The sequence below is a fragment of the Salmo salar genome, chromosome 24 (genome assembly GCF_965601325.2).
Source record: "Salmo salar chromosome 24, fSalSal1, whole genome shotgun sequence".
NCBI lineage: Eukaryota > Metazoa > Chordata > Actinopteri > Salmoniformes > Salmonidae > Salmo > Salmo salar.
In genome coordinates this window covers 6,881,993-6,904,471 of record NC_138314.1, presented here as the reverse complement: position 1 = coordinate 6,904,471, position 22,479 = coordinate 6,881,993, and the positions used below count along the sequence as shown (strand labels likewise).

At 44.1% G+C, this 22,479-nt stretch overlaps 1 protein-coding gene across 2 annotated transcripts in view; it reads left to right on the top strand.

Moving 5' to 3' along the window:
• The window catches only part of oxct1a (3-oxoacid CoA transferase 1a), a 119,730-nt gene extending 98,012 nt beyond the window's left edge, over positions 1 to 21,718 (top strand). For both annotated transcript variants that reach the window (XM_014171139.3, XM_014171140.3), the window contains exons 14-17: positions 4,120 to 4,209; positions 5,565 to 5,645; positions 20,444 to 20,545; positions 20,890 to 21,718. In XM_014171139.3, coding sequence (XP_014026614.3) covers positions 4,120 to 4,209; positions 5,565 to 5,645; positions 20,444 to 20,545; positions 20,890 to 20,925 — 309 coding nt within the window. In that variant the 3' untranslated portion in view covers positions 20,926 to 21,718. The remainder of the gene's footprint in view (positions 1 to 4,119; positions 4,210 to 5,564; positions 5,646 to 20,443; positions 20,546 to 20,889) is intronic.
• Positions 21,719 to 22,479: the final 761 nt, after the last annotated feature.

Sequence of the window (22,479 nt, the reverse complement as noted above, 5' to 3'; positions counted from 1 at the left end):
GTGTAGGTTTTTTCAGAAGGGGTGCAACTCTCGCTCTCTTGAAGACGGAAGGGATGTAGCTAGCGGTCAAGGATGAGTTGATGAGCGAGGTGAGGTAAGAGAGAAGGTCTCCGGAAATGGTCTGGAGAAGAGAGGAGGGGATAGGGTCAAGCGGGCAGGTTGTTGGGCGGCCGGCCGTCACAAGACGCGAGGTTTCATCTGGAGAGAGGGGGGAGAAAGAGGTCAAAGCACAGGGTAGGGCAGTGTGAGCAGGACCAGCGGTGTCGTTTGACTTAACAAACGAGGATCGGATGTCGTCGACCTTCTTTTCAAAATGGTTGACGAAGTCATCCGCAGAGAGGGAGGAGGAGGGGGAGGAGGATTCAGGAGGGAGGAGAAGGTGGCAAAGAGCTTCCTAGGGTTAGAGGCAGATGCTTGGAATTTAGAGTGGTAGAAAGTGGCTTTAGCAGCAGAAACAGAAGAGGAAAATGTAGAGAGGAGGGAGTGAAAGGATGCCAGGTCCACAGGGAGGCGAGTTTTCCTCCATTTCCGCTCGGCTGCCCGGAGCCCTGTTCTGTGAGCTCGCAATGAGTCGTCGAGCCACAGAGCAGGAGGGGAGGACCGAGCCGGCCGGGAGGATAGGGGACATAGAGAGTCAAAGGATGCAGAAAGGGAGGAGAGGAGGGTTGAGGAGGCAGAATCAGGAGATAGGTTGGAGAAGGTTTGAGCAGAGGGAAGAGATGATAGGATGGAAGAGGAGAGAGTAGCGGGAGAGAGAGAGCGAAGGTTGCGACGGCGCAATACCATCCAAGTAGGGGCAGAGTGAGAAGTGTTGGAGGAGAGCGAGAGGGAAAAGGATACAAGGTAGTGGTCGGAGACTTGGAGGGGAGTTGCAATGAGATTAGTGGAAGAACAGCATCTAGTAAAGATTGAGGTCAAGCGTATTGCCTGCCTTGTGAGTAGGGGGGAAGGTGCGAGGGTGAGGTCAAAAGAGGAGAGGAGTGGAAAGAAGGAGGCAGAGAGGAATGAGTCAAAGGTAGACGTGGGGAGGTTAAAGTCACCCAGAACTGTGAGAGGTGAGCCATCCTCAGGAAAGGAACTTATCAAGGCGTCAAGCTCATTGATGAACTCTCCAAGGGAACCTGGAGGGCGATAAATGATAAGGATGTTAAGCTTGAAAGGGCTAGTGACTGTGACAGCATGGAATTCAAAGGAGGCAATAGACAGATGGGTCAGGGGAGAAAGAGAGAATGTCCACTTGGGAGAGATGAGGATTCCAGTGCCACCACCCCGCTGGCCAGATGCTCTCGGGGTATGCGAGAACACGTGGGCAGACGAGGAGAGAGCAGTAGGAGTAGCAGTGTTATCTGTGGTAATCCATGTTTCCGTCAGCGCCAAGAAGTCGAGGGACTGGAGGGTAGCATAGGCTGAGATGAACTCTGCCTTGTTGGCCGCAGACCGGCAGTTCCAGAGGCTGCCGGAGACCTGGAACTCCACGTGGGTCGTGCGCGCTGGGACCACCAGGTTAGAGTGGCTGCGGCCACGCGGTGTGAAGCGTTTGTATGGCCTGTGCAGAGGGGAGAAAACAGGGATAGACAGACACATAGTTGACAAGCTACAGAAGAGGCTACACTAATGCAAAGGAGATTGGAATGACAAGTGGACTACACGTCTCGAATGTTCAGAAAGTTAAGCTTACGTTGCAAAAATCTTATTGACTAAAAAGACTAAAATGATACAGTACTGCTGGCTGGTGAAGTAGGCTAGCTAGCAGTGGCTGCGTTGTTGACTTTGTTTGAAAGTGTATCCTAAATTCCATCGCTATCGGGAAACCAGACCCTGATTCAGAATGAATTGGAATGAACAGGAATGAACAAGGGTGGGGAGAGAGAAAATAACTTTATTGGGTGTCTCTTTCCCTCCCAACCTTCCGTCTTTCTTCCTCTCATCCTCTCCCCATGTCCACCTCAGCCAGAGATGCCAAACGCTAAAGCATACTGTATTCATATACTGTAACGTATAGACTACAGTGCATTCAGAAAGTATACATACCCCTTCCCTTTGTCCACATTTTGTTAAATGACAGCCTTATTCTAAAATGGATTAAATAAAATAATTTCTCATCAACCTACACACAATACCCATAATGACAAAGTGAAAACAGGTTTTTAGAAATGTTTGCACATTTATTGAAAATAAAAAACAGATACCTTATTTACATAAGTATTCAGACCCTTTGCTATGAGACTTGAAATTGAGCTCCAGTGCATCCTGTTTCCATTGATCATCCCTGAGATGTTTCTACAACTTGATTGGAGTGCACATGTGGTAAATTCAATTGATTGGACAGGATTTGGAAAGGCACACGCCTGTCTCTATGAAGTCCCTCAGTTGACAGTGCATGTCAGAGAAAAAAACAAGCCATGACTTCAAAAGAATTGTCCGTAGTGCTCCGAGACAGGATTGTGGATACCAAAAAATGTCTGCAGCATTGAAGAACTCAGTGGCCTCAATTATTCTTAAATGGAAGATGTTTGGAACCATCAAGACTCTTCCTAGAGCTGGCCGCCTGGCCAAACTGAGCAATCGGGGGAGAAGGGCCTTGGTCAGAGAGGTGACCAAGAACCCGATGGTCACTCTGACAGAACTCCAGGGTTCTTCTGTGGAGATGGGAGAACCTTCCAGAAGGACAACCATCTTTGCAGCACTCCACCAATCAGGCCTCTATGGTAGAGTGGCCAGACGGCAACCACTCCTCAGTAAAAGTCACGACAGCACGCTTGGAGTTTGCTAAAGGACCCTCAGACCATGAGTAACCAGATTCTCTGTTATGATGAAACCAAGATAGTTCAATCTTTAGCCTCAGAATGCCAAGTATCATGTCTGGAGGAAACCTGGCACCGTCCCTACGGTGAAGCATGGTGGTGGCAGCATCATGCTGTGGGGAGTTTTTTTCAGCGGCAGGGACTGGGATACTAGTCAGGATTTAGGGAAAGATGAACGGAGCAAAATACAGAGAGATCCTTGATTTAAAACCTGCTCCAGAGCACTCAAGGCGAAGGTTCACCTTCCAACAGGACAACGACCCTAAGTACACAGCCAAGACAATGCAAGAGTGACTTCGGGACAAGTCCCTGAATGTCCCAGCCAGAGCCAGGACTTAAACCCTATCAAACATCTCTGGAGAGACCTGAAAATAGCTGAGCTGCGACGCTCCCCATCCAACCTGACAGAGTTTGAGAGGATCTGCAGAGAAGAATGGGAGAAACTCTCCAAATACAGGTGTGCCAAGCTTGTAGCGTCATACCCAAGAAGACTCGGGGCTGTAATCGCTGCCAAAGGTGCTTCAACAAAGTACTGACTAAACGGTCTGAATACTTATGTAAATGTGATATCTCTGTTCTTTAAAAAAAATGCTGTTTTTGCTTCGTCGTTATGGCTTGTGTAGATTGATGAGGGAACAACAATTGTATTCATTTTAGAATAAGGCTGTAATGTGGAAAAAGTTAAGAGTTCTGAATACTTTCCGAATGCACTATATATGCATACATACCAGTCCTATATGCCCTGGATATTGCAGGCTATTGCGATTGATGAGAAAAACAGATTCTAATTAGGTTATTCAGCAGTCTGACCCCCTGGGTGTGTGCATGCCAGTAAAGCTCATTGGACCCAGAGAAATGAGAGGCCTGTGTATAATTTTTCTCAAATTTTTATGTTCTAATCTAATAAGAAATTCTTCACTGGTTTTGGAAACTAATGTTTTTTCTGCTCTGTATTGAATGTAGACCTCAATACTCTGCGAGGGATGTGTGTGTTGACTGTGTCCATTAACAAGAAATAAGCTGAACCAGGCAGGGCAGGACTCTGCAGTAAGACAGTGTTTATACCGTATTGTATTCCCCACTGGGCACACTATTTAGTGGATTACTGTATGCTAAAGATAGGGTGCCAGTTTGGGTTAGCCTCTGGATTGAAAGTTAGATATGCTGTACTATGCTTAGGCCTACTTATGCAAAAAGCTATCAACTGGCAACATACTCTGTATCGGCTGTTACTGGTGGCCTGCGTGGAAGATACGTTACTTTACGTTCCCCTGAGCTGTACTGTTTACTGTATTGTTTTGTTTTTTTCCTTCAGGGTAAGATGGTGAAGGGAATGGGTGGAGCCATGGATCTGGTGGCCAGCGCTGGAACCAAGGTGGTCGTCACCATGGAGCACTCAGCTAAGGTAAGAGAGTGTGTGTGTGTGTGTGCGTGCCAATCCAAGGCCACCCAGTTCCAGATGTGTCTATGTGTGACTCCAGATCAGCTATATTTTACACCTCAGATATGTCCTAATGCATATACTGCTCTCCTTGGCTGCCTATTTACTAAATATATTCTGTGATGTAACCTCTAAAGTGGTTTAGAGAGCAGAGTTTAATGAAGGGGATTCCTCCAGCAGCTTCCATCTATAATGTCTTGTTCCACTCTCTGAGGGTGATGAGTCAGTCCCGTTGATGCGCTTCTGATTCCAGTAATGGATGAACTAATGATTCAGTGATGCCTCTAATAGTCCCAGAGCTCCTCATAGGCTGCTTGGTGCTTATATGGACTAATACTCTCATCCATTACCAATACATACTGTAGTACCCACCTGATCATGGCAGTAAAATGCACCAAAAAAAACTCTGTAATGGCAATATTTGTAGCCCTACTTGTCCAGGCCTATGATTTACATTTTAGTCATTTAGCAGACACTATTTTTTTCACCTAGTCGGCTCGGGGATTTGAATCAGCGACCTTTCGGGTTACTGAACCAATGCTCTTAACCGCTAGGCTACCTGTCACAATTGATAGATGATCTGTAATGGAAGTATTTATGGCCGTGGCTTTCCAGACCTATCAACTGTAATGGGAGTACTTGTAGCCCAGTCCAGATGGTGGAGCAGGTGGATGTGAATAGAGACATGGAGATGTTTACTGATACCTGTTGACTGCTGCACTGGTCTTATTTATTTATCATGGTCCCCCACTCTGCTCATCATGAGCAACCTGTGTGTGTGTCTCCTCACAAGGATAGTAAAACAAGGAAAATTCAGAAAAGTGGGGACGTTACATCGGCCCCCACAAGAAGAAAAAAAAGGGCTATTTTAGGCTTAGGGGTTAGGTTTAGGGTTAGGGTTACAATTAGGGTTACAAAACAGGATTTTGAATGGGAATCAATTGTTTGGTCCCCACAAGGATAGTAAAACAAACATGTGTTTGTGTAGGGGGTGAAAAGGAGGGTCAGCAGGATCACACACCCCTAGGACAGAGAATAACGAGAGCCCAGCTGCCCTTCCTCCACACACACACACACATACACACAGGTGCTTTTCTGTGGACAGTGAAGACGCTTACCACACATTATATCGAAAGCCCTGATAACTGTCATAGTGAATAGTATGGTACAGTAGAAACAGACTATGACAGTTCTTGATGGACAGACGCAGGTGTGTAGCCGTAGTGACCAGTTAAACTGGGTGGTTGTGTATGACCTTTGACATAAACTCTTCTGTCTCGTTCTCTCTCCACTTTTCTCTTTCCCTTTATCTTTGTCAGGGAGGAAAACACAAGATTCTGGACACATGCAACCTGCCACTGACAGGAAAACAGTGTGTGGATCGGATCATCACTGAAAAGGTGTGTGTTTGTGTGAAAGTGCATACTGTAGGGCTGTTTGAGTTCTGTGTGTTTCCCTGTGTGTCTCTGTTCCCTCTTTTCAGTTTGCCAATGTGTCCCACATATCTGTGTTGTCTAGGTTCAATTCACTGGCTTACAAATCAAGCTCCTCACGACACATGCCTCATTTGAATCTCTCCCACACAGAAAGATTGAAGTGACTCTTCAAAACGAATCTGTATATTTTGGAGCCCAACTCGGCCTATTCAGACGCCTGGGTTATATCATACCTAAGCTGAATGTGAGTCATAATGTCAGGCTTTATGTGGAACACTTTGCTCCAGTGACAATACATTACTGCCTCTGTAGGCCTAGAACTGACACTCTCCTCTCCAGCTCACAGAATCACGAGCGTTTATAGCATTGGAAAAGGTTGAAAGAGTACAAACAGAATTGCTTGGCTTTAGCAGCCACTGGGCTTGTGTTTCAGTATTCTGAACAATAGACCAAATCTATTTCCCTGGTAAGTTTATTATAGACATTGGAACACAGAAAGAAAGGTGGGAAAAACACACACACACACACACACACACACACACACACACACACACACACACACACACACACACACACACACACACACACCAGGGACTGATATATATATTTGATGCTGCAGAGAGACCTGGGGAGATGGAAATTACATTTATTTGGTTAACCGTAATCCAATCAGCAGATTGCTCAATATTGATTTGATATCCCAGAACGTAGGGCTGTCTTTTATGAAGATGTATTTTAATGATGTTACTAGCTCCACCACATGGCCCACCTAAGCGCTAGTAATGCTTCATCTGGAAACCACTAACCCCCAATGAGCTCTAACATTCTTACAACATTTGCAAAGCTGCACATATTATTACTGTTTCAGTATAAACAAGTTACCCCTAGGATGTCTAATGTTCTTACAATGTTTTTGTTCAATCACTTTGACAGCGCCCCTTTTGATTGTAACGAAACCTTCCATACATATTTGCCCATTGTAGAAGTGGTCGGAAAGTGACTTTTTGGACCTGAATTACAAATTATTCAAGAGCTAAAGGTGCTCAAAGTTGACCTATTTTGCATACCTCACCATACCATGAGACATCCATGTCTTCACTGGAAAAGATAAACAGTTGAGATTTACATGATTTAAAAGCTGACAAACAGGGTTGTCATACTTTTTTATAATTTCTTGAAATAAAAAATAAAAATGTATCCTTAAGTCAACTGACGCACACGTGCTCAATCTAAGTAACATAAAAATCAGTTTAAGCTAGAGATATATTGCATGGGCTTCGTCTCAATCCACCGCATCCGCATTTGTCTGCCTTCCGCATATGCGGTGGAAGGTGGCCGAGCTACAGCAGTATTTGTCGGACCATTAGACATCCCCAAAAAATATATTCTCACAAAAACGTCTGTAGCATCTGAACGGTTTGGCCTATAAACTATTAGGATGTCTCAAATGTGCAATTGGAATACTGACTGCAGGAATGTCCACCAGAGCCTTAAGATGACGCCAGAGCAGAAGGCAGACGTTTTACGTGCCCTAACCGATTGTGTTTTTTTGTTCGTTTATCTGCGTTGTTTGTGACTTATTTTTTTACTCTTTTTGTACATAATGTTGCCGCTATGACCGAAAATAACTTCTAGACATCAGGACTGCGATTGCTCACCACAGACTAGCAGAATCCTTTTTCTTCTTTCACGACTCTGACGAGCCCAAAGCGGAGGATATACGGCTCCCTCGGGAACAGGCCCCGACCCCAGTGATCTGCGTGAAGAGGAGGAAGAGAGGCTGGAGAGCAGGCTGCCTTCTGAGAAATCGGAGGCGATCGAATAAACCCCCACTAGCCTCAATTCTGCTAGCAAACATGCAATCTTTGGACAATAAAATGGCCGAGTTACTGGGAAGATGAAACTACCAATGGGAGATTAAAAACTGGCAAATCTTATGCTTCACAGAGTAGTGGCTGAATGACGACAATATCAACATACAGCTGGCTGGTTACACGATGTACCGGCAGGATAGAACAGCAGCGTCTGGTAAGATAAGGGGCGGCGGTCTATGTATTTTTGTAAACAACAGCTGGTGCACGATATTTAAGGAAGTCTCAAGCTATTCCTCGCCTGAGGTAGAGTTTCTCATAATAATCTGTAGACCACACTACCTACCAAGAGAGTTTCCATCTGTATTCTTTGTAGCAGTTTACATACCACCACAGTCAGAGGTTGGCACTAAGATAGCATTGAATGAGCTGTATTCCGCCATATGCAAACAAGAAAACGCTCACCCAGAGGAGGCGCTCCTAGTAGCTGGGGACTTTAATGCAGGGGAGCGTAAATCAGTTTTACCAAATTTCTATCAGCATGTTAAATGTGCAACCAGAGGGAAAATAACTTTGGACCACCTATACTCCACACACAGAGATGCATACAAAGCTCTCCCTCACCCTCCATTTGGCAAATCTGCCCATAATTCCAACCTCCTGATTCCTGCTTACAAGCAAAAATTAAAGCAGGAAGCACCAGTAACTAGATCAATAAAAAAATGGTCAGATGAAGCAGATGCTAAACTACAGGACTGTTTTGCTAGCACAGACTGGAATATGTTCCGGGATTCGTCCAATGGCATTGAGGAGTACACCACATCTGTCATTGACTTCGACAATAAGTGCATCGATAACGTCGTCCAACCCCAACCAGAAGCCATTGATTACAGGCAGCATCCACACTGAGCTAAAGGGTAGAGCTACCACTTTCAAGGAGTGGGGACTCTAACCCGGAAGCTTTTAAGAAATCCCGCTATGCCCTCCGACGAACCATCAAACAGGCAAAGCGTCAATACAGGACTAAGATCGAGTCGTACTACACAGGCTCTGACGCTCGTCGGATGTGGCAGGGCCTGCAAACCATTACAGACTACAAAGGGAAGCACAGCCGAGAGCTGCCCAGTGACACGAGTCTGCCGGACGAGCTAAACTACTTCTATGCTCGCTTCGAGGCAAGCAACACTGAAACATATATGAGAGCACCAGCTGTACCGGAAGACTGTGATCACACTCTCCTCAGCCAATGAGAGTAAGACATTTTAGACAGGTCAACATTCACAAGGCCGCAGGGCCAGACGGATTACCAGGACGTGTACTGCGAGCATGCGCTGACCAACTAGCAAGTGTCTTCACTGACATTTTCAACCTCTCCATGTCCGAGTCTGTAATACCAACATGTTTTAAGCAGATCACCATAGTGCCTGTGCCCAAGAACACTAAGGTAACTTGCCTAAATGACTACCGATCCGTAGCACTCATGTCTGTAGCCATGAAGTGCTTTGAAAGGCTGGTCATGGCTCACATCAACACTATCATCCCAGAAACCCTAGACCCACTCCAATTTGCATACATCCACAACAGATCCACAGATGATGCTGTCTCTATTGCACTCCACACTGCCCTTTCCCACCTGGACAAAAGAAACACCTATGTGAGAATGCTATTCATTGACTACAGCTCAGCATTCAACACCATAGTGCCCTCAAAGCTCATCAATAAGCTAAGGACCCTGGGACTAAACACCTCCCTCTGCAACTGGATCCTGGACTTCCTGACGGGCTGTCCCCAGGTGGTAAGGGTAGGTAACAACCCATCCACCACGCTGATCCTCAAGACAGGGGCCCCTCAGGGGTGCGTGCTCAGCCCCCTCCTGTACTCCCTGTTCACTCATGACTGCACAGTCAGGCACGACTCCAACACCATCATTAAATTTGCCGATGACACAACAGTGGTAGGCCTGATCACCGACAACAACGAGACAGCCTATAGGGAGGAGGTCAGAGACCTGGCCTTGTGGTTCCAGGACAACAACCACTCCCTCAATGTGATCAAGACAAAAGAGATGATTCCTTGGTGTCCACATCACCAACAAACTAACATGGTCCAAGCACACCATGACAGTCGTGAAGTGGGCACGACAGAACCTATTCCCCCTCAGGAAACTGAAAAGATTTGGCATGATCCTCAAAAGGTTCTACAGCTGCACCATCGAGAGCATCCTGACTGGTTGCATCACTGCCTGGTATGGCAACTGCTCAGCCTCCGATCGCAAGGCACTACAGAGGGAATGGCCCAGTACATCACTGGGGCCAAGCTTCCTGCCATCCAGGACCTCTATACCAGGCGGTGTCAGAGGAAGGCCCTAACAATTGTCAAAGATTCCAGCCACCCTAGTCATAGACTGTTCTCTCTGCTACCACACAGCAAACGGTACCGGAGCGCCAAGTCTAGGTCCAAGAGGCTTCTTTTCAGCTTCTTCCCCCAAGCCATAGGACTCCTGAACATCTAGTCAGATGGCTACCCAGACTATTTGCATTGCCCCCTCTCCACATCACTGCCACTCTATGTTGTCATCTATGCATAGTCACTTTAATTAACTCTACCTACATGTACCTACTACCTCAACTAACCGGTGCCCCCACACATTGACTCTGTACCGGCACCCCCCTGTATAGATTATTTTTTACTGCTGCTCTTTAATTACTTGTTACTTTTATCTCATTCTTATCTGTATTTTTTTAAACTGCACTGTTGGTTAGGGGCTCGTAAGTAAGCATTTCACTGTAAGGTCTACACCTGTTGTATTCGGCACATGTGACAAATTCAATTTGATTTGAAAATTTGATTTGATTTAAGCTGTTGCCAGAGAATTTAATGTTAATTTATTTATTTACCGACGTCGTTTTAGAGAATTTGGCAGTACGTCCAACCGGCCTCACAACCGCAGACCACGTGTAACCACGCCAGCCGAGGGCTGTTACAGTGACCATATTACCACAACACCGGCAGTCACAAGTCATGACCACAGTCAGAATCCATGTGACCGTTTAGTCACGGTAACTAGGCTTCTCCAAGCTCTGATGCTGCTGATGGTCATTAGTAGCCTACCAAACTTACTAACTCCCTGGTACTCAGCACTCTATTGTCCCTCTAATCATTCTGACATCAATGTAAATGTAGTCAAAAATCAAATCAAACACTTCATGAGAGCCCATGCACTCATGTTGTGCCACATTTGTATAGGCTATGCAATTGCCTGAGAACAGAGTTTTTAAAAAGAGCAGGATCCCGTCAGCTTTATATTGGCTAGGCCTACTATATTTATTTATCAACTTTACGAATATTAAGCACATTGCTTCGCATTACAGGAGTGTAGCCTACCTGGCTTGCATGAAAACAACTTAGCCTAGCCCATAGGCCTATATGTTTTGATAAGGTTTGTATCACAACTAAAGTGGCCAAATAACTTCTTTAAAATTAAGCACATTTATCCGCTTTACAACCGGTGTAGAGCCCAACTGGCATACATAGGAGGCACATGAGTTTCAAGTTTGGGGAAGGTCATTTTCACCATAAAAAGGCACCTTTATAATAAGGCATTACATGCATAATCGCATTTGGGGGTCACTTTTGAGAATGGTGTTTTCTCACTAATTGATTGCATTTTGGAACATTCGTGCTAAAAGCCTACTGCCGTGTGCGCATTGCTGGGCTTATAATGTGAAGATATAGCCTATTAGTTTATCAACATTTTAAGCTAAATGTTTTTATCTGTTGCATCAGCCTCATTGCTTTTAAAATATTTTTTGATGTGAGTGGTTGTATTAATTTGGGATCTATCGCATCCCACAACTCTCCCAGACTATGTTTGGAACATTTATTTCTCGGACAGAAGGACAAGTTGATCAATAGAATAGGTAAATAGGTATGGTCCCGTGTGGCTCAGTTTGTAGAGCATGGTGTTTGCAATGCCAGGGTTGTGGGTTCGATTCCCACGGGGGACCAGTACGTAAAGAAAAAAAAATGTATGAAGTGTATGCATTCACTACTGTAAGTCGCTCTGGATAAGAGCGTCTGCTAAATGACTAAAATGTAAATGTAAACTTTTGTACTAAGGGGGATAGTAGAATGACATAGGCTAGTGCTTTTGCTGTTCATTAGGACTACTCATCTTGTTGGCTGATGAAAAGTAAATGTCGACAGTTCTTCTAACATCTTCAATATGCACCTCAGAATTCGATAAGAAGGACGCCCGCAGTTGGGCCTCGGATGTGTCGGTCTTCACTTGTAGCCTACGTTGGAGCAGATATAGATGCCTGTGACGAAAACCCGATCACGTGACGGACATTTGCTAATAAGAATTGAGATATCTGAGAGAGCCATGTGAGTGAGAGGTGCTTCGGAATACACAGCCGGGAGGAGGGATTTTTTTTAGGGGGCATTACAGCCACGCTAGGGGAATGCCGTCTTGAAATTTGAGGCATTATCAAGTGCTTGTCAAATTGTGAATGAGAGATTGATGAAGTGTGTGCAGCCTGTGCAAGAAACAAAGCCGAGCTCATGCCTTTCATGCAACTTTTCAAATCGTCATTAGTCGCATCATGCAGCCTTAGAATGTATTACGAATCAAAACATATAGCCCAATGTTTGTATCACATCTAAAGTGGCATAAATAACTCTAAATTAAGCATATAGGAGGACCTGTTTCTTTGTTAACCGCTCAACACAGAATATTATTAAACTTTTTCAAATGTAGATGTTCCAAAAGGTCTGCATCAGTGGCTTGAAGGCTATACATAGAAGTGTTTATTTTAATTAATGTTTGACAATCACCAGCTGACAAAATTTCATGATCGCCACAGCCCAACCCAGGACCCCCACATCCGGCTTCTTCATCGGCAGGATCGTCTGAGACCAGCCGCCTGGACAGCTGATGAAAGTGTGGGTTTGCACAGCTGAATAATTTCTGCACAAACTGTCAAACTGTCTCAGTGAAGCTCATCTGCGTGCTTGTCGTCCGCTCCAGGGTCTTGACCCGACTGCAGTTCGGCATCGTAACCAACTTCAATGGGCAAATGCTCACCTTCGATGGCCACTGGCACGCTGGAGAAGTATGCTCTTCAATAATGAATCCCAGTTTCAACTGTACCGGGCAGATGGCAGACAGTGTGGGCGAGCGGTTTGCTGACGTCAACGTTGTGAACAGAGTGCCCCATGGTGGTGGTGGGGTTATGGTAAGGGCAGCATAAGCTACGGACAACGAATATAATTGCATTTTATAGATGACAATTTGAATGCTCAGAGATACCGTGAAGAGACTCCCATTGTGATGCCATTCATCCGCCGCCATCACCTCATGTTTCAGCATTAAAATGCACAGCCCCCATGTCACAAGGATCTGTACACAATTCCTGGACGCTGAAAATGTCCCAATTGTTCCATGGCCTGCATACTCACCAGACATGTTACCCATTGAGCACATTTGGGATGCTCTGGATCAACGTGTATGACAGTGTGTTCCAGTTCTGGCCAATATCCAGCAACTTGCCTCCCGAGTGGCGCAGTGGTCTAAGGCACTGCATCACAGTGCTAGCTGTGCCACTAGAGATTCTGGGTTCGAGCCCAGGCTCTGTCGACCCATGTGGCGGAGCACAATTGGCCCAGTGTCGTCCAGGTTAGGGGAGGGTTTGGCCGGCAGGGATGCCCTTGTCCCATCGCGCACTAGCGACTCCTGTGGCGGGCTGGGCGCAGTGCACGCTGACACGGTCGCCAGGTGCACGGTGTTTCCTCCGATACATTTGTGCGGCTGGCTTCCGGATTAAGTGTCAAGAAGCATTGTGTCAAGAAGCAGTGCGGCTTGGTTGGGTTGTGTTTCGGAGGACACACGGCTCTCCACCTTCGCCTCTCCCGAGTCCGTACGGGACTTGCAGCGATGAGACGACTATAACTACCAATTGGATACCACAAAATTCAGGAGAAAACGGGGTAAAAAAACAACAAATAACATTTAAAATATCCAGCAACTATGCACAGCCATTGAAGAGGAGTCAGACAACATTCCACAGGACACAAACAGCCTGATCAACTCGAAGGAGATGTGTCGCACTGCATGAGGTAAATGGTGGTCATACCAGATACTGACTGGTTTTCTGATCCACGCCCCTACTTTTTTTCCCAGGTATCTGTGACCAACAGATGCATATCTGTATTTCCATTCATGTGAAATGCATAGATTAGGGCCTAATGAATTCATTTCAGTTGACTGATTTCCATATATGAACTGGAACTCAGTAAAATCTTTGAAATTGTTGCCCATTGCATTTATATTTTTGTTCTCTACATTTTACTTTAGTAAAAAAGTAACTCAAAGGATATACTGTTTGAGAAGCCACAGTTATTTGTTATAACAGGATTATAAAATGTTCAACTCTCAGGCTATCTTACCGTGATTGTTCTAAATGAGATATATGGAGGATGCCGAACATTCTTACAATGTTTTCCAAAGCCTGAGCTATTATTACTGTAATGTTGTATGTGTGCAGCATGGGGCTGTATGCTGTACATTTGTTGTGATTTCAGTGTGCTGACAGATGGCTCAATACATTTGCTGTTCCTGCTCATGTTTACCAGCTGTTCTGCGCCTGTTCTGCATGTCTATTCATCCCCTACAGGGTTACATAGCACAATTATTGTAATACAATATCACAGTTTAGCAGCAGGTAAGCGTATCAGTCAGAATTTGGCCCAGAGCCTTACTGGTACACGTTTCGATCTGAATATCGCATACTGTAGCAAGCAGGCACCTGTATTTGTCCCCTTTTGTATTAGTCCCATTTTATTTAACCCCTTTGTTATGGCAAGCCTAAATACGTTCAGAAGTATACATTTGCTTAACAAGTCGCATGGACTCACTCTGTGTGCAATAATAGTGTTTACCATGATTTTTTTAATGACTACCTCATCTTTCTACCTCACACATACAATTTTCTGTAAGGTCCCTCAGTCGATCAGTGAATTTCAAACACAGATTCAACCACAAAGACCAGGGAGGTTTTCCAATTCCTCACAAAGAAGGGAAGCTATTGGTAGTATTGTGAAGTTATTAATTATACTTTGGATGGTGTATGAATACACCCAGTAACTAGAAAGATACAGGCGTCCTTCCTAACTCGGTTACCGGAGAGGATTTCACCATGAGGCCACTGGTGACTTTAAAACAGTTACAGTGTAATGGCTATGCTTGGAGAAGACTAAGGATGGATCAACAACATTGTAATTACTCCACAATACTAACCTCAATGACAGAGTGAATAGAAGGATGCCTGTACAGAATAAAAGTTTTCCAAAACATGCATCCTGTTTCCAATAAGGCACTAAAGTAAAATGGCAAAATGTGGGAAAGAAATGAACTGAATACAAAGTGTTATGTTTAGGGCAAATCCAACACAACACATCACTGAGTGTACCACTCTTCATATTTTTAAGGATGGTGGTGGCTACATCATGTTATGCATTATACTTGTCATCGTCAAGGACTTGGAAGTTTTTTATGATAAAAAGAAATGGAATAGAGCTAAGCACAGGCAAAATCCTAGAGGAAAACCTTGTTCTGTCTGGGAGACAAATTCACATTTCAGCAGGACAATAACCTGAAACACAAGGCCAGATATGCTTACCAAGACCACATTGAATGTTCCTGAGTGGCCTAGTTACAGTTTTGACTTAAATTGGCTTGAAAATCTATGGCAAGACTTTAAAATGGCTGTTTAGCAATGATCAACAACCAACTTGACAGAGCTTGAAGAATTTTAAAAAAGTATAATGTGCAAATATTGTACACTCCAGGTGTGCAAAACTCTCAGAGACTTACCCAGAAATACTCACAGCTGTAATCACTGCCAAAGGTGATTCTAACATGTATTGACTCAGGGTGTTGAATACTCATCCAATCAAGATATATTAGTGTTTTATTTTTCATATAGATTTTTTTTTACAAGTGTTAGTTTTCCACTTTGACATTGGAGTATTTTGTGTAGATCGTTGACAGAAAAAATGCAAAAAAAAATCAATTTGAGTCCTACTTTGTAATGCATCAAAATGTGGAAATAGCAAAGGGTTGTGCATACTCTCTGAAGGTACTGCAATTGTTAAAATATTGACAATTCTTTTTGTGCAGTATTTAGTTTAATCTGATGGGCTCTATAGCTTAATGTGCCCTTTAGTCTGTACTCTAACCTATCTGAGCACACCAGAGCAGACATCCTGTGACACTGGGTAATGCTTGTTGCTGTCTACTGTGCTCAGCAGGACAAAAGGCTTCAGCAGTCATCGCTGGCTCCATTAGCAGCTCAGCTGGCTTCTACACAGGGGGCACAGAGGCGTAATGGAGGCCAGCACAGGATCATTGATTGTGTGTGTGTGTGTATTCAGTATTATAGGGGATAGTTTGGGTTTGTGCCAGGTGTAGAGAGGCAGATCGATGCGGGAGCCTTGTGTGCCATGTAGCCGTGTTTCTCTCGGCGTCCTATCGCGCCAGTATGTTTCCTTTTCTCAATCTCTTCCTTTCTGTCTGTCTGTGCCTCTCCCGCTCGGCTCTCTTTCTCTCGCTCTCTCGCTTTCTCTAAAGGCGGCTGTAGAATTATGACCAGTCAGGGTTGGAGAGACAGTGTGTGCTTTTCTTTTTTTCCACCCGTACATTTTTGCCAGGGTGCGTTTTAGAGTGATTGCGCAACATGCTTCCCAACATTTATAAAGGTTAAAGCGTCTCCTACCCACCACTGTCATCACCACCTCCCTCTCTCCTTTTTTCATCCCCTCTTTTCTGCTCTACCCCCTCCTCTATCCTCATCCTTTCCTCCCGTTTTTTTTTGTGCCCTTCTCTGTTTTATCCTTGCTTTCTTTCCTCCCATCTGTCTGTTCTCATTACCTCGCTCCTCTTCTCTCTCTTTCTCCCCTCACCCCCACCACTCTTCTCTACCTTTCCCTCTCTTCCTGGTATCCTCTCTTGTTACTATTCCCTATTTCCTTCCGTCCCCCTCTCTGTCCTCTGGGTGGATCAGGTAGCCACATGATCCTCTGTGCCCCTCTCGTATGAGGACTCTTCACAGCAGCCTGCCAATGTGTGTTAGCTAGATGGCAGCGGTCCCCACAATAACCCTGTGGAACGTGCTTGGTTTGGTAAACAGTAAATCATGTAACAGCGTTCCCCTCTGGAAAGGAAATCAGCCCAAAATAATTACCTATTTATTCACAGTGGAAACAGACATTCCCCTGGTTCAGAGTAATTGCAGCAGCAAACTGCTACCTCTGGCAGTCTGTTCCCAGAGTTGTACTTAATATTCTCTGGTTATTCCCCGCTTTCTATGTCTGCTTCTGTTAAAACTGTTATTTAACCCTGTTCCAGGAGAACGCAATTGTGCAAAGGCTTTTGTTCCAGCCTAGCTCTAACACACGGTTTGCAACGCAACAAGGTTTTGTTGATGAGCTGAATCAGTTGCATTATAGTTGGGATGGTGGAAAAGCCTGCAGTTATAGGAAAAGGCAGAGATGGAAAAGAGAATGTAGGTTAAAGAGGAATCATTAGAAAATGAAAAAGTGGAAAGAAAGAATGTGGGAGAGAGGGAAGGGATGGCAAGAGGGAGTAGGAGAGCGAGGGAGATGGGGTAAAGGAGGAATGGGAGAGTCTGTACAGAAGGAGTCATCAGACTTGTAAGATCAGACTAGGGATAATTATGATGAGAAGACCAGCTAATTTCACAGGCTTAGTGAATAACAGAACTGGCCTCAGTTTAGAAGACGCTAATCCATAGTACAGTGTGATGATGGCTTTATGCTGTTGCCCAGTGCTGTAGTCCAGTCACTAACGTCACAGACAAGTCTCTCTGTGTCTCTCTGTGTCTCTCTCTCTCTCTCTCTCTCTCTCTCTCTCTCTCTCTCCCTCTCTCTCTCTCTCTCTCTCTCTCTCTCTCTCTCTCTCTCTCTCTCTCTCTCTCTCTCTCTCTCTCTCTCTCTCTCTCTCTCTCTCTCTCTCTCTCTCTCTCTCTCTCTCTCTCTCTCTCTCTCTCTCTCTCTCTCTCTCTCCTCCTGCATCTCCCTGTCACTCCATCCTACTAATGAGCTGTAGGTTCTGACAGCTTTCCCGAGAGTGTTGCTGGGTAATTTTTTTATATATATTCTTAGACCTGCGACACATAATAAGACTATGCCAAACAAAGTCTATTAGAATGCATATTATCTAACTCCATGAGCTAAACAGCAGTATTCATGATCAGAGAGGGTGAAGTCGTGGCCTAAAAGGCAACACAACCAACATGGACAGTTGATGCTGACCCCAATGCAACCAACATGGACAGTTGATGCTGACCCCAATGCAACCAACATGGACAGTTGATGCTGACCCCAATGCAACCAACATGGACAGTTGATGCTGACCCCAATGCAACCAACATGGACAGTTTGAAAGATCAGTGTAACAATACTACAACAGTCACTGCAAACAACTTTGAAATCAACAAAAATAGGGATCATAACTTATGACCAATGCTGGTAAACAAACCCTTTTATACAAAACAACCCCAAACAAAGACAGCCATGTAACAATGGTTTCCTCCTAAGCCAATGTCACTAAAAAACATGAGAAATAAGAATAAGACATATGAAATACACAATAAAGTAACTAAGTAAGTAAGCATACTATATACAGGAAATATTTAAAAAGTCAATTCCAATACCATATTTACATGTGGAGGAGCGCGTGTAGGTGCCTCGCCAAAGCAGGACAGGAACAAAAGGAAACAATGAATTGAAGACCCTTTTATAACCATGTGACCTGTTTGTATTCAAAATCTGAGTTGTTGATCAATAGCAGAGACACTAAAAGTGAACTTCAAATCACAACGGCACCAACGCTTCGCAGAGGTGTGACAGAATGGGGGTTGTTGAGAGCAACACAGATAATTCAGCATTCCTAAAAACAAAATAATCCTTATATACAGTGTCTTAAGAGTCATGTCAGGGGCTGGGCCGGCCCTACATACCAGTGGCAGACTGGGACAAGAATTCGGCCTTGGCATTTTATCCACACCAGCCCACATCACTGCGCACACCGCCAACTCTTAATTTTTTTGTGCACTACATCATCCATTTCAGGATACGATATACGAATTTTGCAATTCGTGTGATGTTACAAATCCAATTTGTGCAATATGTTACAAATTTGTTGTGTTTAAGATCCCAGAGTGCGTCTTTAAGCCATGTTATAAAAGCCAAGCTAACAACTTAGGCTATATTTAAGCAAAAAGGCCCGAGGAGGTGTGGTATATTGCCAATATACCACGGCTTAGGGCTGTTCCTATGCACGACGCAATGCGGAGTGCCTGGACACAACCCTTAGCCGTGGTATATGGACCATATATTACAAACCCCAGAGGAGCCTTATTGCTATTATAAACTGGTTACCAACATAATTACAGCAGTAAAAATATTTTTTTTGTCATACCCATGGTATACGGTCTGATATATCATGGCTTTCAGCCAGTCAGAATTCGGGGCTCAAACCACCCAGTTTATAATGCAAATCAGTGCCTGTCATATGTGTTTGGGTTGACAATAAGACCATACATATTTATGTCCATTAATATCATAGGCTAATTAATTTATGGATTAACACCTGAGGAAGTGGAAACTCAAAACACATTTAACTAGATCACTAACTATTAATATAATGCTCACTGCTTGTAGCCATGTATTCATCTAACAGTAAATGTAATGTCCTAAAAATGTTTTGCAGTTGTAGGCTACCTATCGGCCTATGCCCTCGCAATGGTCGCACAGATACAGGAGCAAAACAGACACTTTCATTACAGGAATCATGAGGACAATGCACTTTACTGTTTGACCAATCCAATTTAGCCATCCAACAAATAGGATGTTTTGAGTGAGGTGACAATTTAGAAAGTGCTCTCTTGGCTGATTTAATGATAGCGAGTCAGAGCGGGTCTCTCTGAGCATTTTACTTTCAATGTGAATTTGAGCGACCTCAGCTCAGCCAATCAGAAAGCCGGGCCGGCCCATTTTGGTAGGGGTGCCGGCCGGTTGCCCACTGAGCAGCCAAATGCTCATTGTAGATTACTATGACAACAGAGAAATTGCACAAAAATCTTTCAAAAATATATATATCTTAACAGGCCCATGGCAGTGTCTCCGGCAGTGTCTCAATCATTTTAACCACTTCCTTGTGTCCTTTTCTCCATCACTGATGTAGTAGGACATGCCAGGTGGCAGCGATACAGTAAAATGATATCAGTCAGTGGTGTTGAAAGAAATGAGAAGAGGATAGGAATCTTTAAGAGTCTTGTTGAGACAAAGCCCATGTCTTACAACAACAAGATTTATCCCAAATGGCACTTTTGGTCCAAAGAAGTGCTATCACAAATAGGGTGTGATTTGAGATGCAGCCAGAGTCATTGGGAGGCCAGTCCAAAAGGGCAGGAGAGACCTACACAACACCTCTGGTGTCCTGAAAGAATGTGGCTAGGGTGAGTCTCGGTTCAGACCACACTGTCAGTCTGGCCATGTGAACACAGATTTTAGTGTCTGTGCTCCAGCTGGGAGATTAAGATATTCCTATTGTTTCAGATGGCTTCGCTCATACAGCTAGTGCTTTCTTAGGATGTTTTTGTTGATGTGTGAATAGTAACATTTCATTTCAATCATTTTCTGACGATTAGAACAAACACAGACTCTGAGCTGAAATGCAGGAATCTCCAGGGTGCATTGCCAGACTTTGAGTTTTGTTTGAAGTAAACTGCATCTATGTCAGAGAACTCAACAGGTACAGGTCTAACCCTCTAGGCCTCCACCCAACATTTCAGATGTTGTCTTATTAAATAAATCCATCTCTCTCTCTGTCTCTCGCTCCCCCTCTCTTCCCTTCTCACTCTTTCCCAGGCTGTGTTTGATGTGGACAAGACTAAAGGTCTGACACTGATCGAGGTGTGGGAGGGACTCACTCCAGAGGACATTAAGGCATGCACTGGAGCACACTTTGCGGTGAGTCATACAGGGACAGCCAGTCTGACCACGGGGAATTTACTGACTGGCCACTTCAGGGTTGTGTTCAAAGCAGGACCAATGTTTTGATTTAGCCAGCCAACTTTTCCATATCTACTCGTTCAAAAAATATAATCTCGAAACAGGCATGGAATTACATGATACTCTCAGTAAATCCATATTTAACTTGAATCGTCTTCGAATAACCAGAAAGCCAAGAGCGTTTATCACAAGTAGTTGACTAAGCTATTGAGCATGCTCAGTGAAATAAAACCAGGCCTCATATCATCAATAGTAACACAGATGGTTTCTCTCCTTTCAAAACTCTCTCTGATGTCCAACAGGTGTCTCCAAACTTGAGGTCCATGCAGCAGGTCTAGAATCTGCGGGGGAGTGTGCGAGGAGAGGAGCTATGACTTGAAGGCTGTTTTAATCTCTCCGTATGTACGCTGGAAGGAACACAAGCTATGACCTCATCCTAATGTTACTGAACACCACGTCTGTACACTGAATCATAACATTACTGTAACGTCAATGAATGTAACATGTGAGATTCATAACGAATACTCAGGTTGAGTTATGATTTTGAACATATTGTGAGAATTGACTTGAAGGACTGGTGTCCCTGACATAACTCAAGAGGAACTGTCTAATATGTATTTAGTAATACTGTAATGTTTTAATCATATGTTTTAATGCAATGTCAAAGTTTCTCCAAGACTTATAACACAAACAATGATGGACTGCATTTCATTCCAGAAAGTTGTGTCCTCCCTTCTGCACTTGTTCAAGCCCTTCCTTGGATGTGGATCAGCTGGTTTCCTTATAAGCAATAACTCCATCTACTTTCAGACATACTGCTTTCTCTGATTTAGTGAAATGGGAATGAATGGGAGAAGAAGGGTGGAGGCAACTTGATGGTATGAAATGCAGCCCTGCTGTGAAAACTGATATTATGTCGTTTTGAATTGCATTTGAGCCTCTACGTTTCATCCTAGTTTGGTGCTTAAGTTGAAGGTTACCCTCATGGAAACACACTCTTCATAAAATATATGGTTCCAGATATTTTAGCTACTTCAAAATATGAGGCCTTCCATTTTCTACCTGGACTTCTTCTGTGCCATGTATTTATATATCAAATTAAACTGTGTGTGTTACCTTGAGGAAAAAATATATTGGTGTCCATTTTCTGCACTGGTATTGACACTCAGAAGTACACCGTAGTAATATGTGGAATGTGTTCTTGCTTTTCCCTATCCCATCTTTTCACATATCAGCGGTTACTTCAAGGTTGTCTAGAGACAGTGGGCTGAACAGGTAGTAAGTATATTGTTGTAAGAGACCAGTACAGTATGCATAAAATTCGAACATTCATTCTAATGCAGTAGTTTAATTCAGTTCCGCTGTCAGCTAAATTATGTCAAGTGTATGATGATGAATACGCTCACATTTCCAAATTCTTCAGAAATAATCTGCACTACTTCCTGAAGAACTTTGAGATTTATGACACCTCAAATCTTTCTTCCATCATTTCTGTGTGACAGTGAAGGAAGGAATTAAGCATTTTGAGAGTATTGGAACAATGAGATCTCTTCATGAGTTGAGCTCTGTATTATGGCACACACTGAATGAAGGCTCCATCTATCCTCAGAGACGCAAAGCTTTTCTGACTCAAACCCATCATATCGCTCATTATGTTCTGCCCCAACGTTCCCATTAGCCAGGTTTAACATTATGTACCTCTGAGCAACTAAAGCAAATTAAGTCGACACACAGCAGGTTCGAGCTGCCATGCAGATGAGGGGCGTGCAATGACATTGTTGATTCGATTTGTCCACTTGAGAAGAGCGCAGGGTGCGGTTACCCTTGGGCTCTATGTAGCGGAAACTGGAGGGCTTCTTCACGCTTGGGTTCAAAGAGAATATAGAGGATGT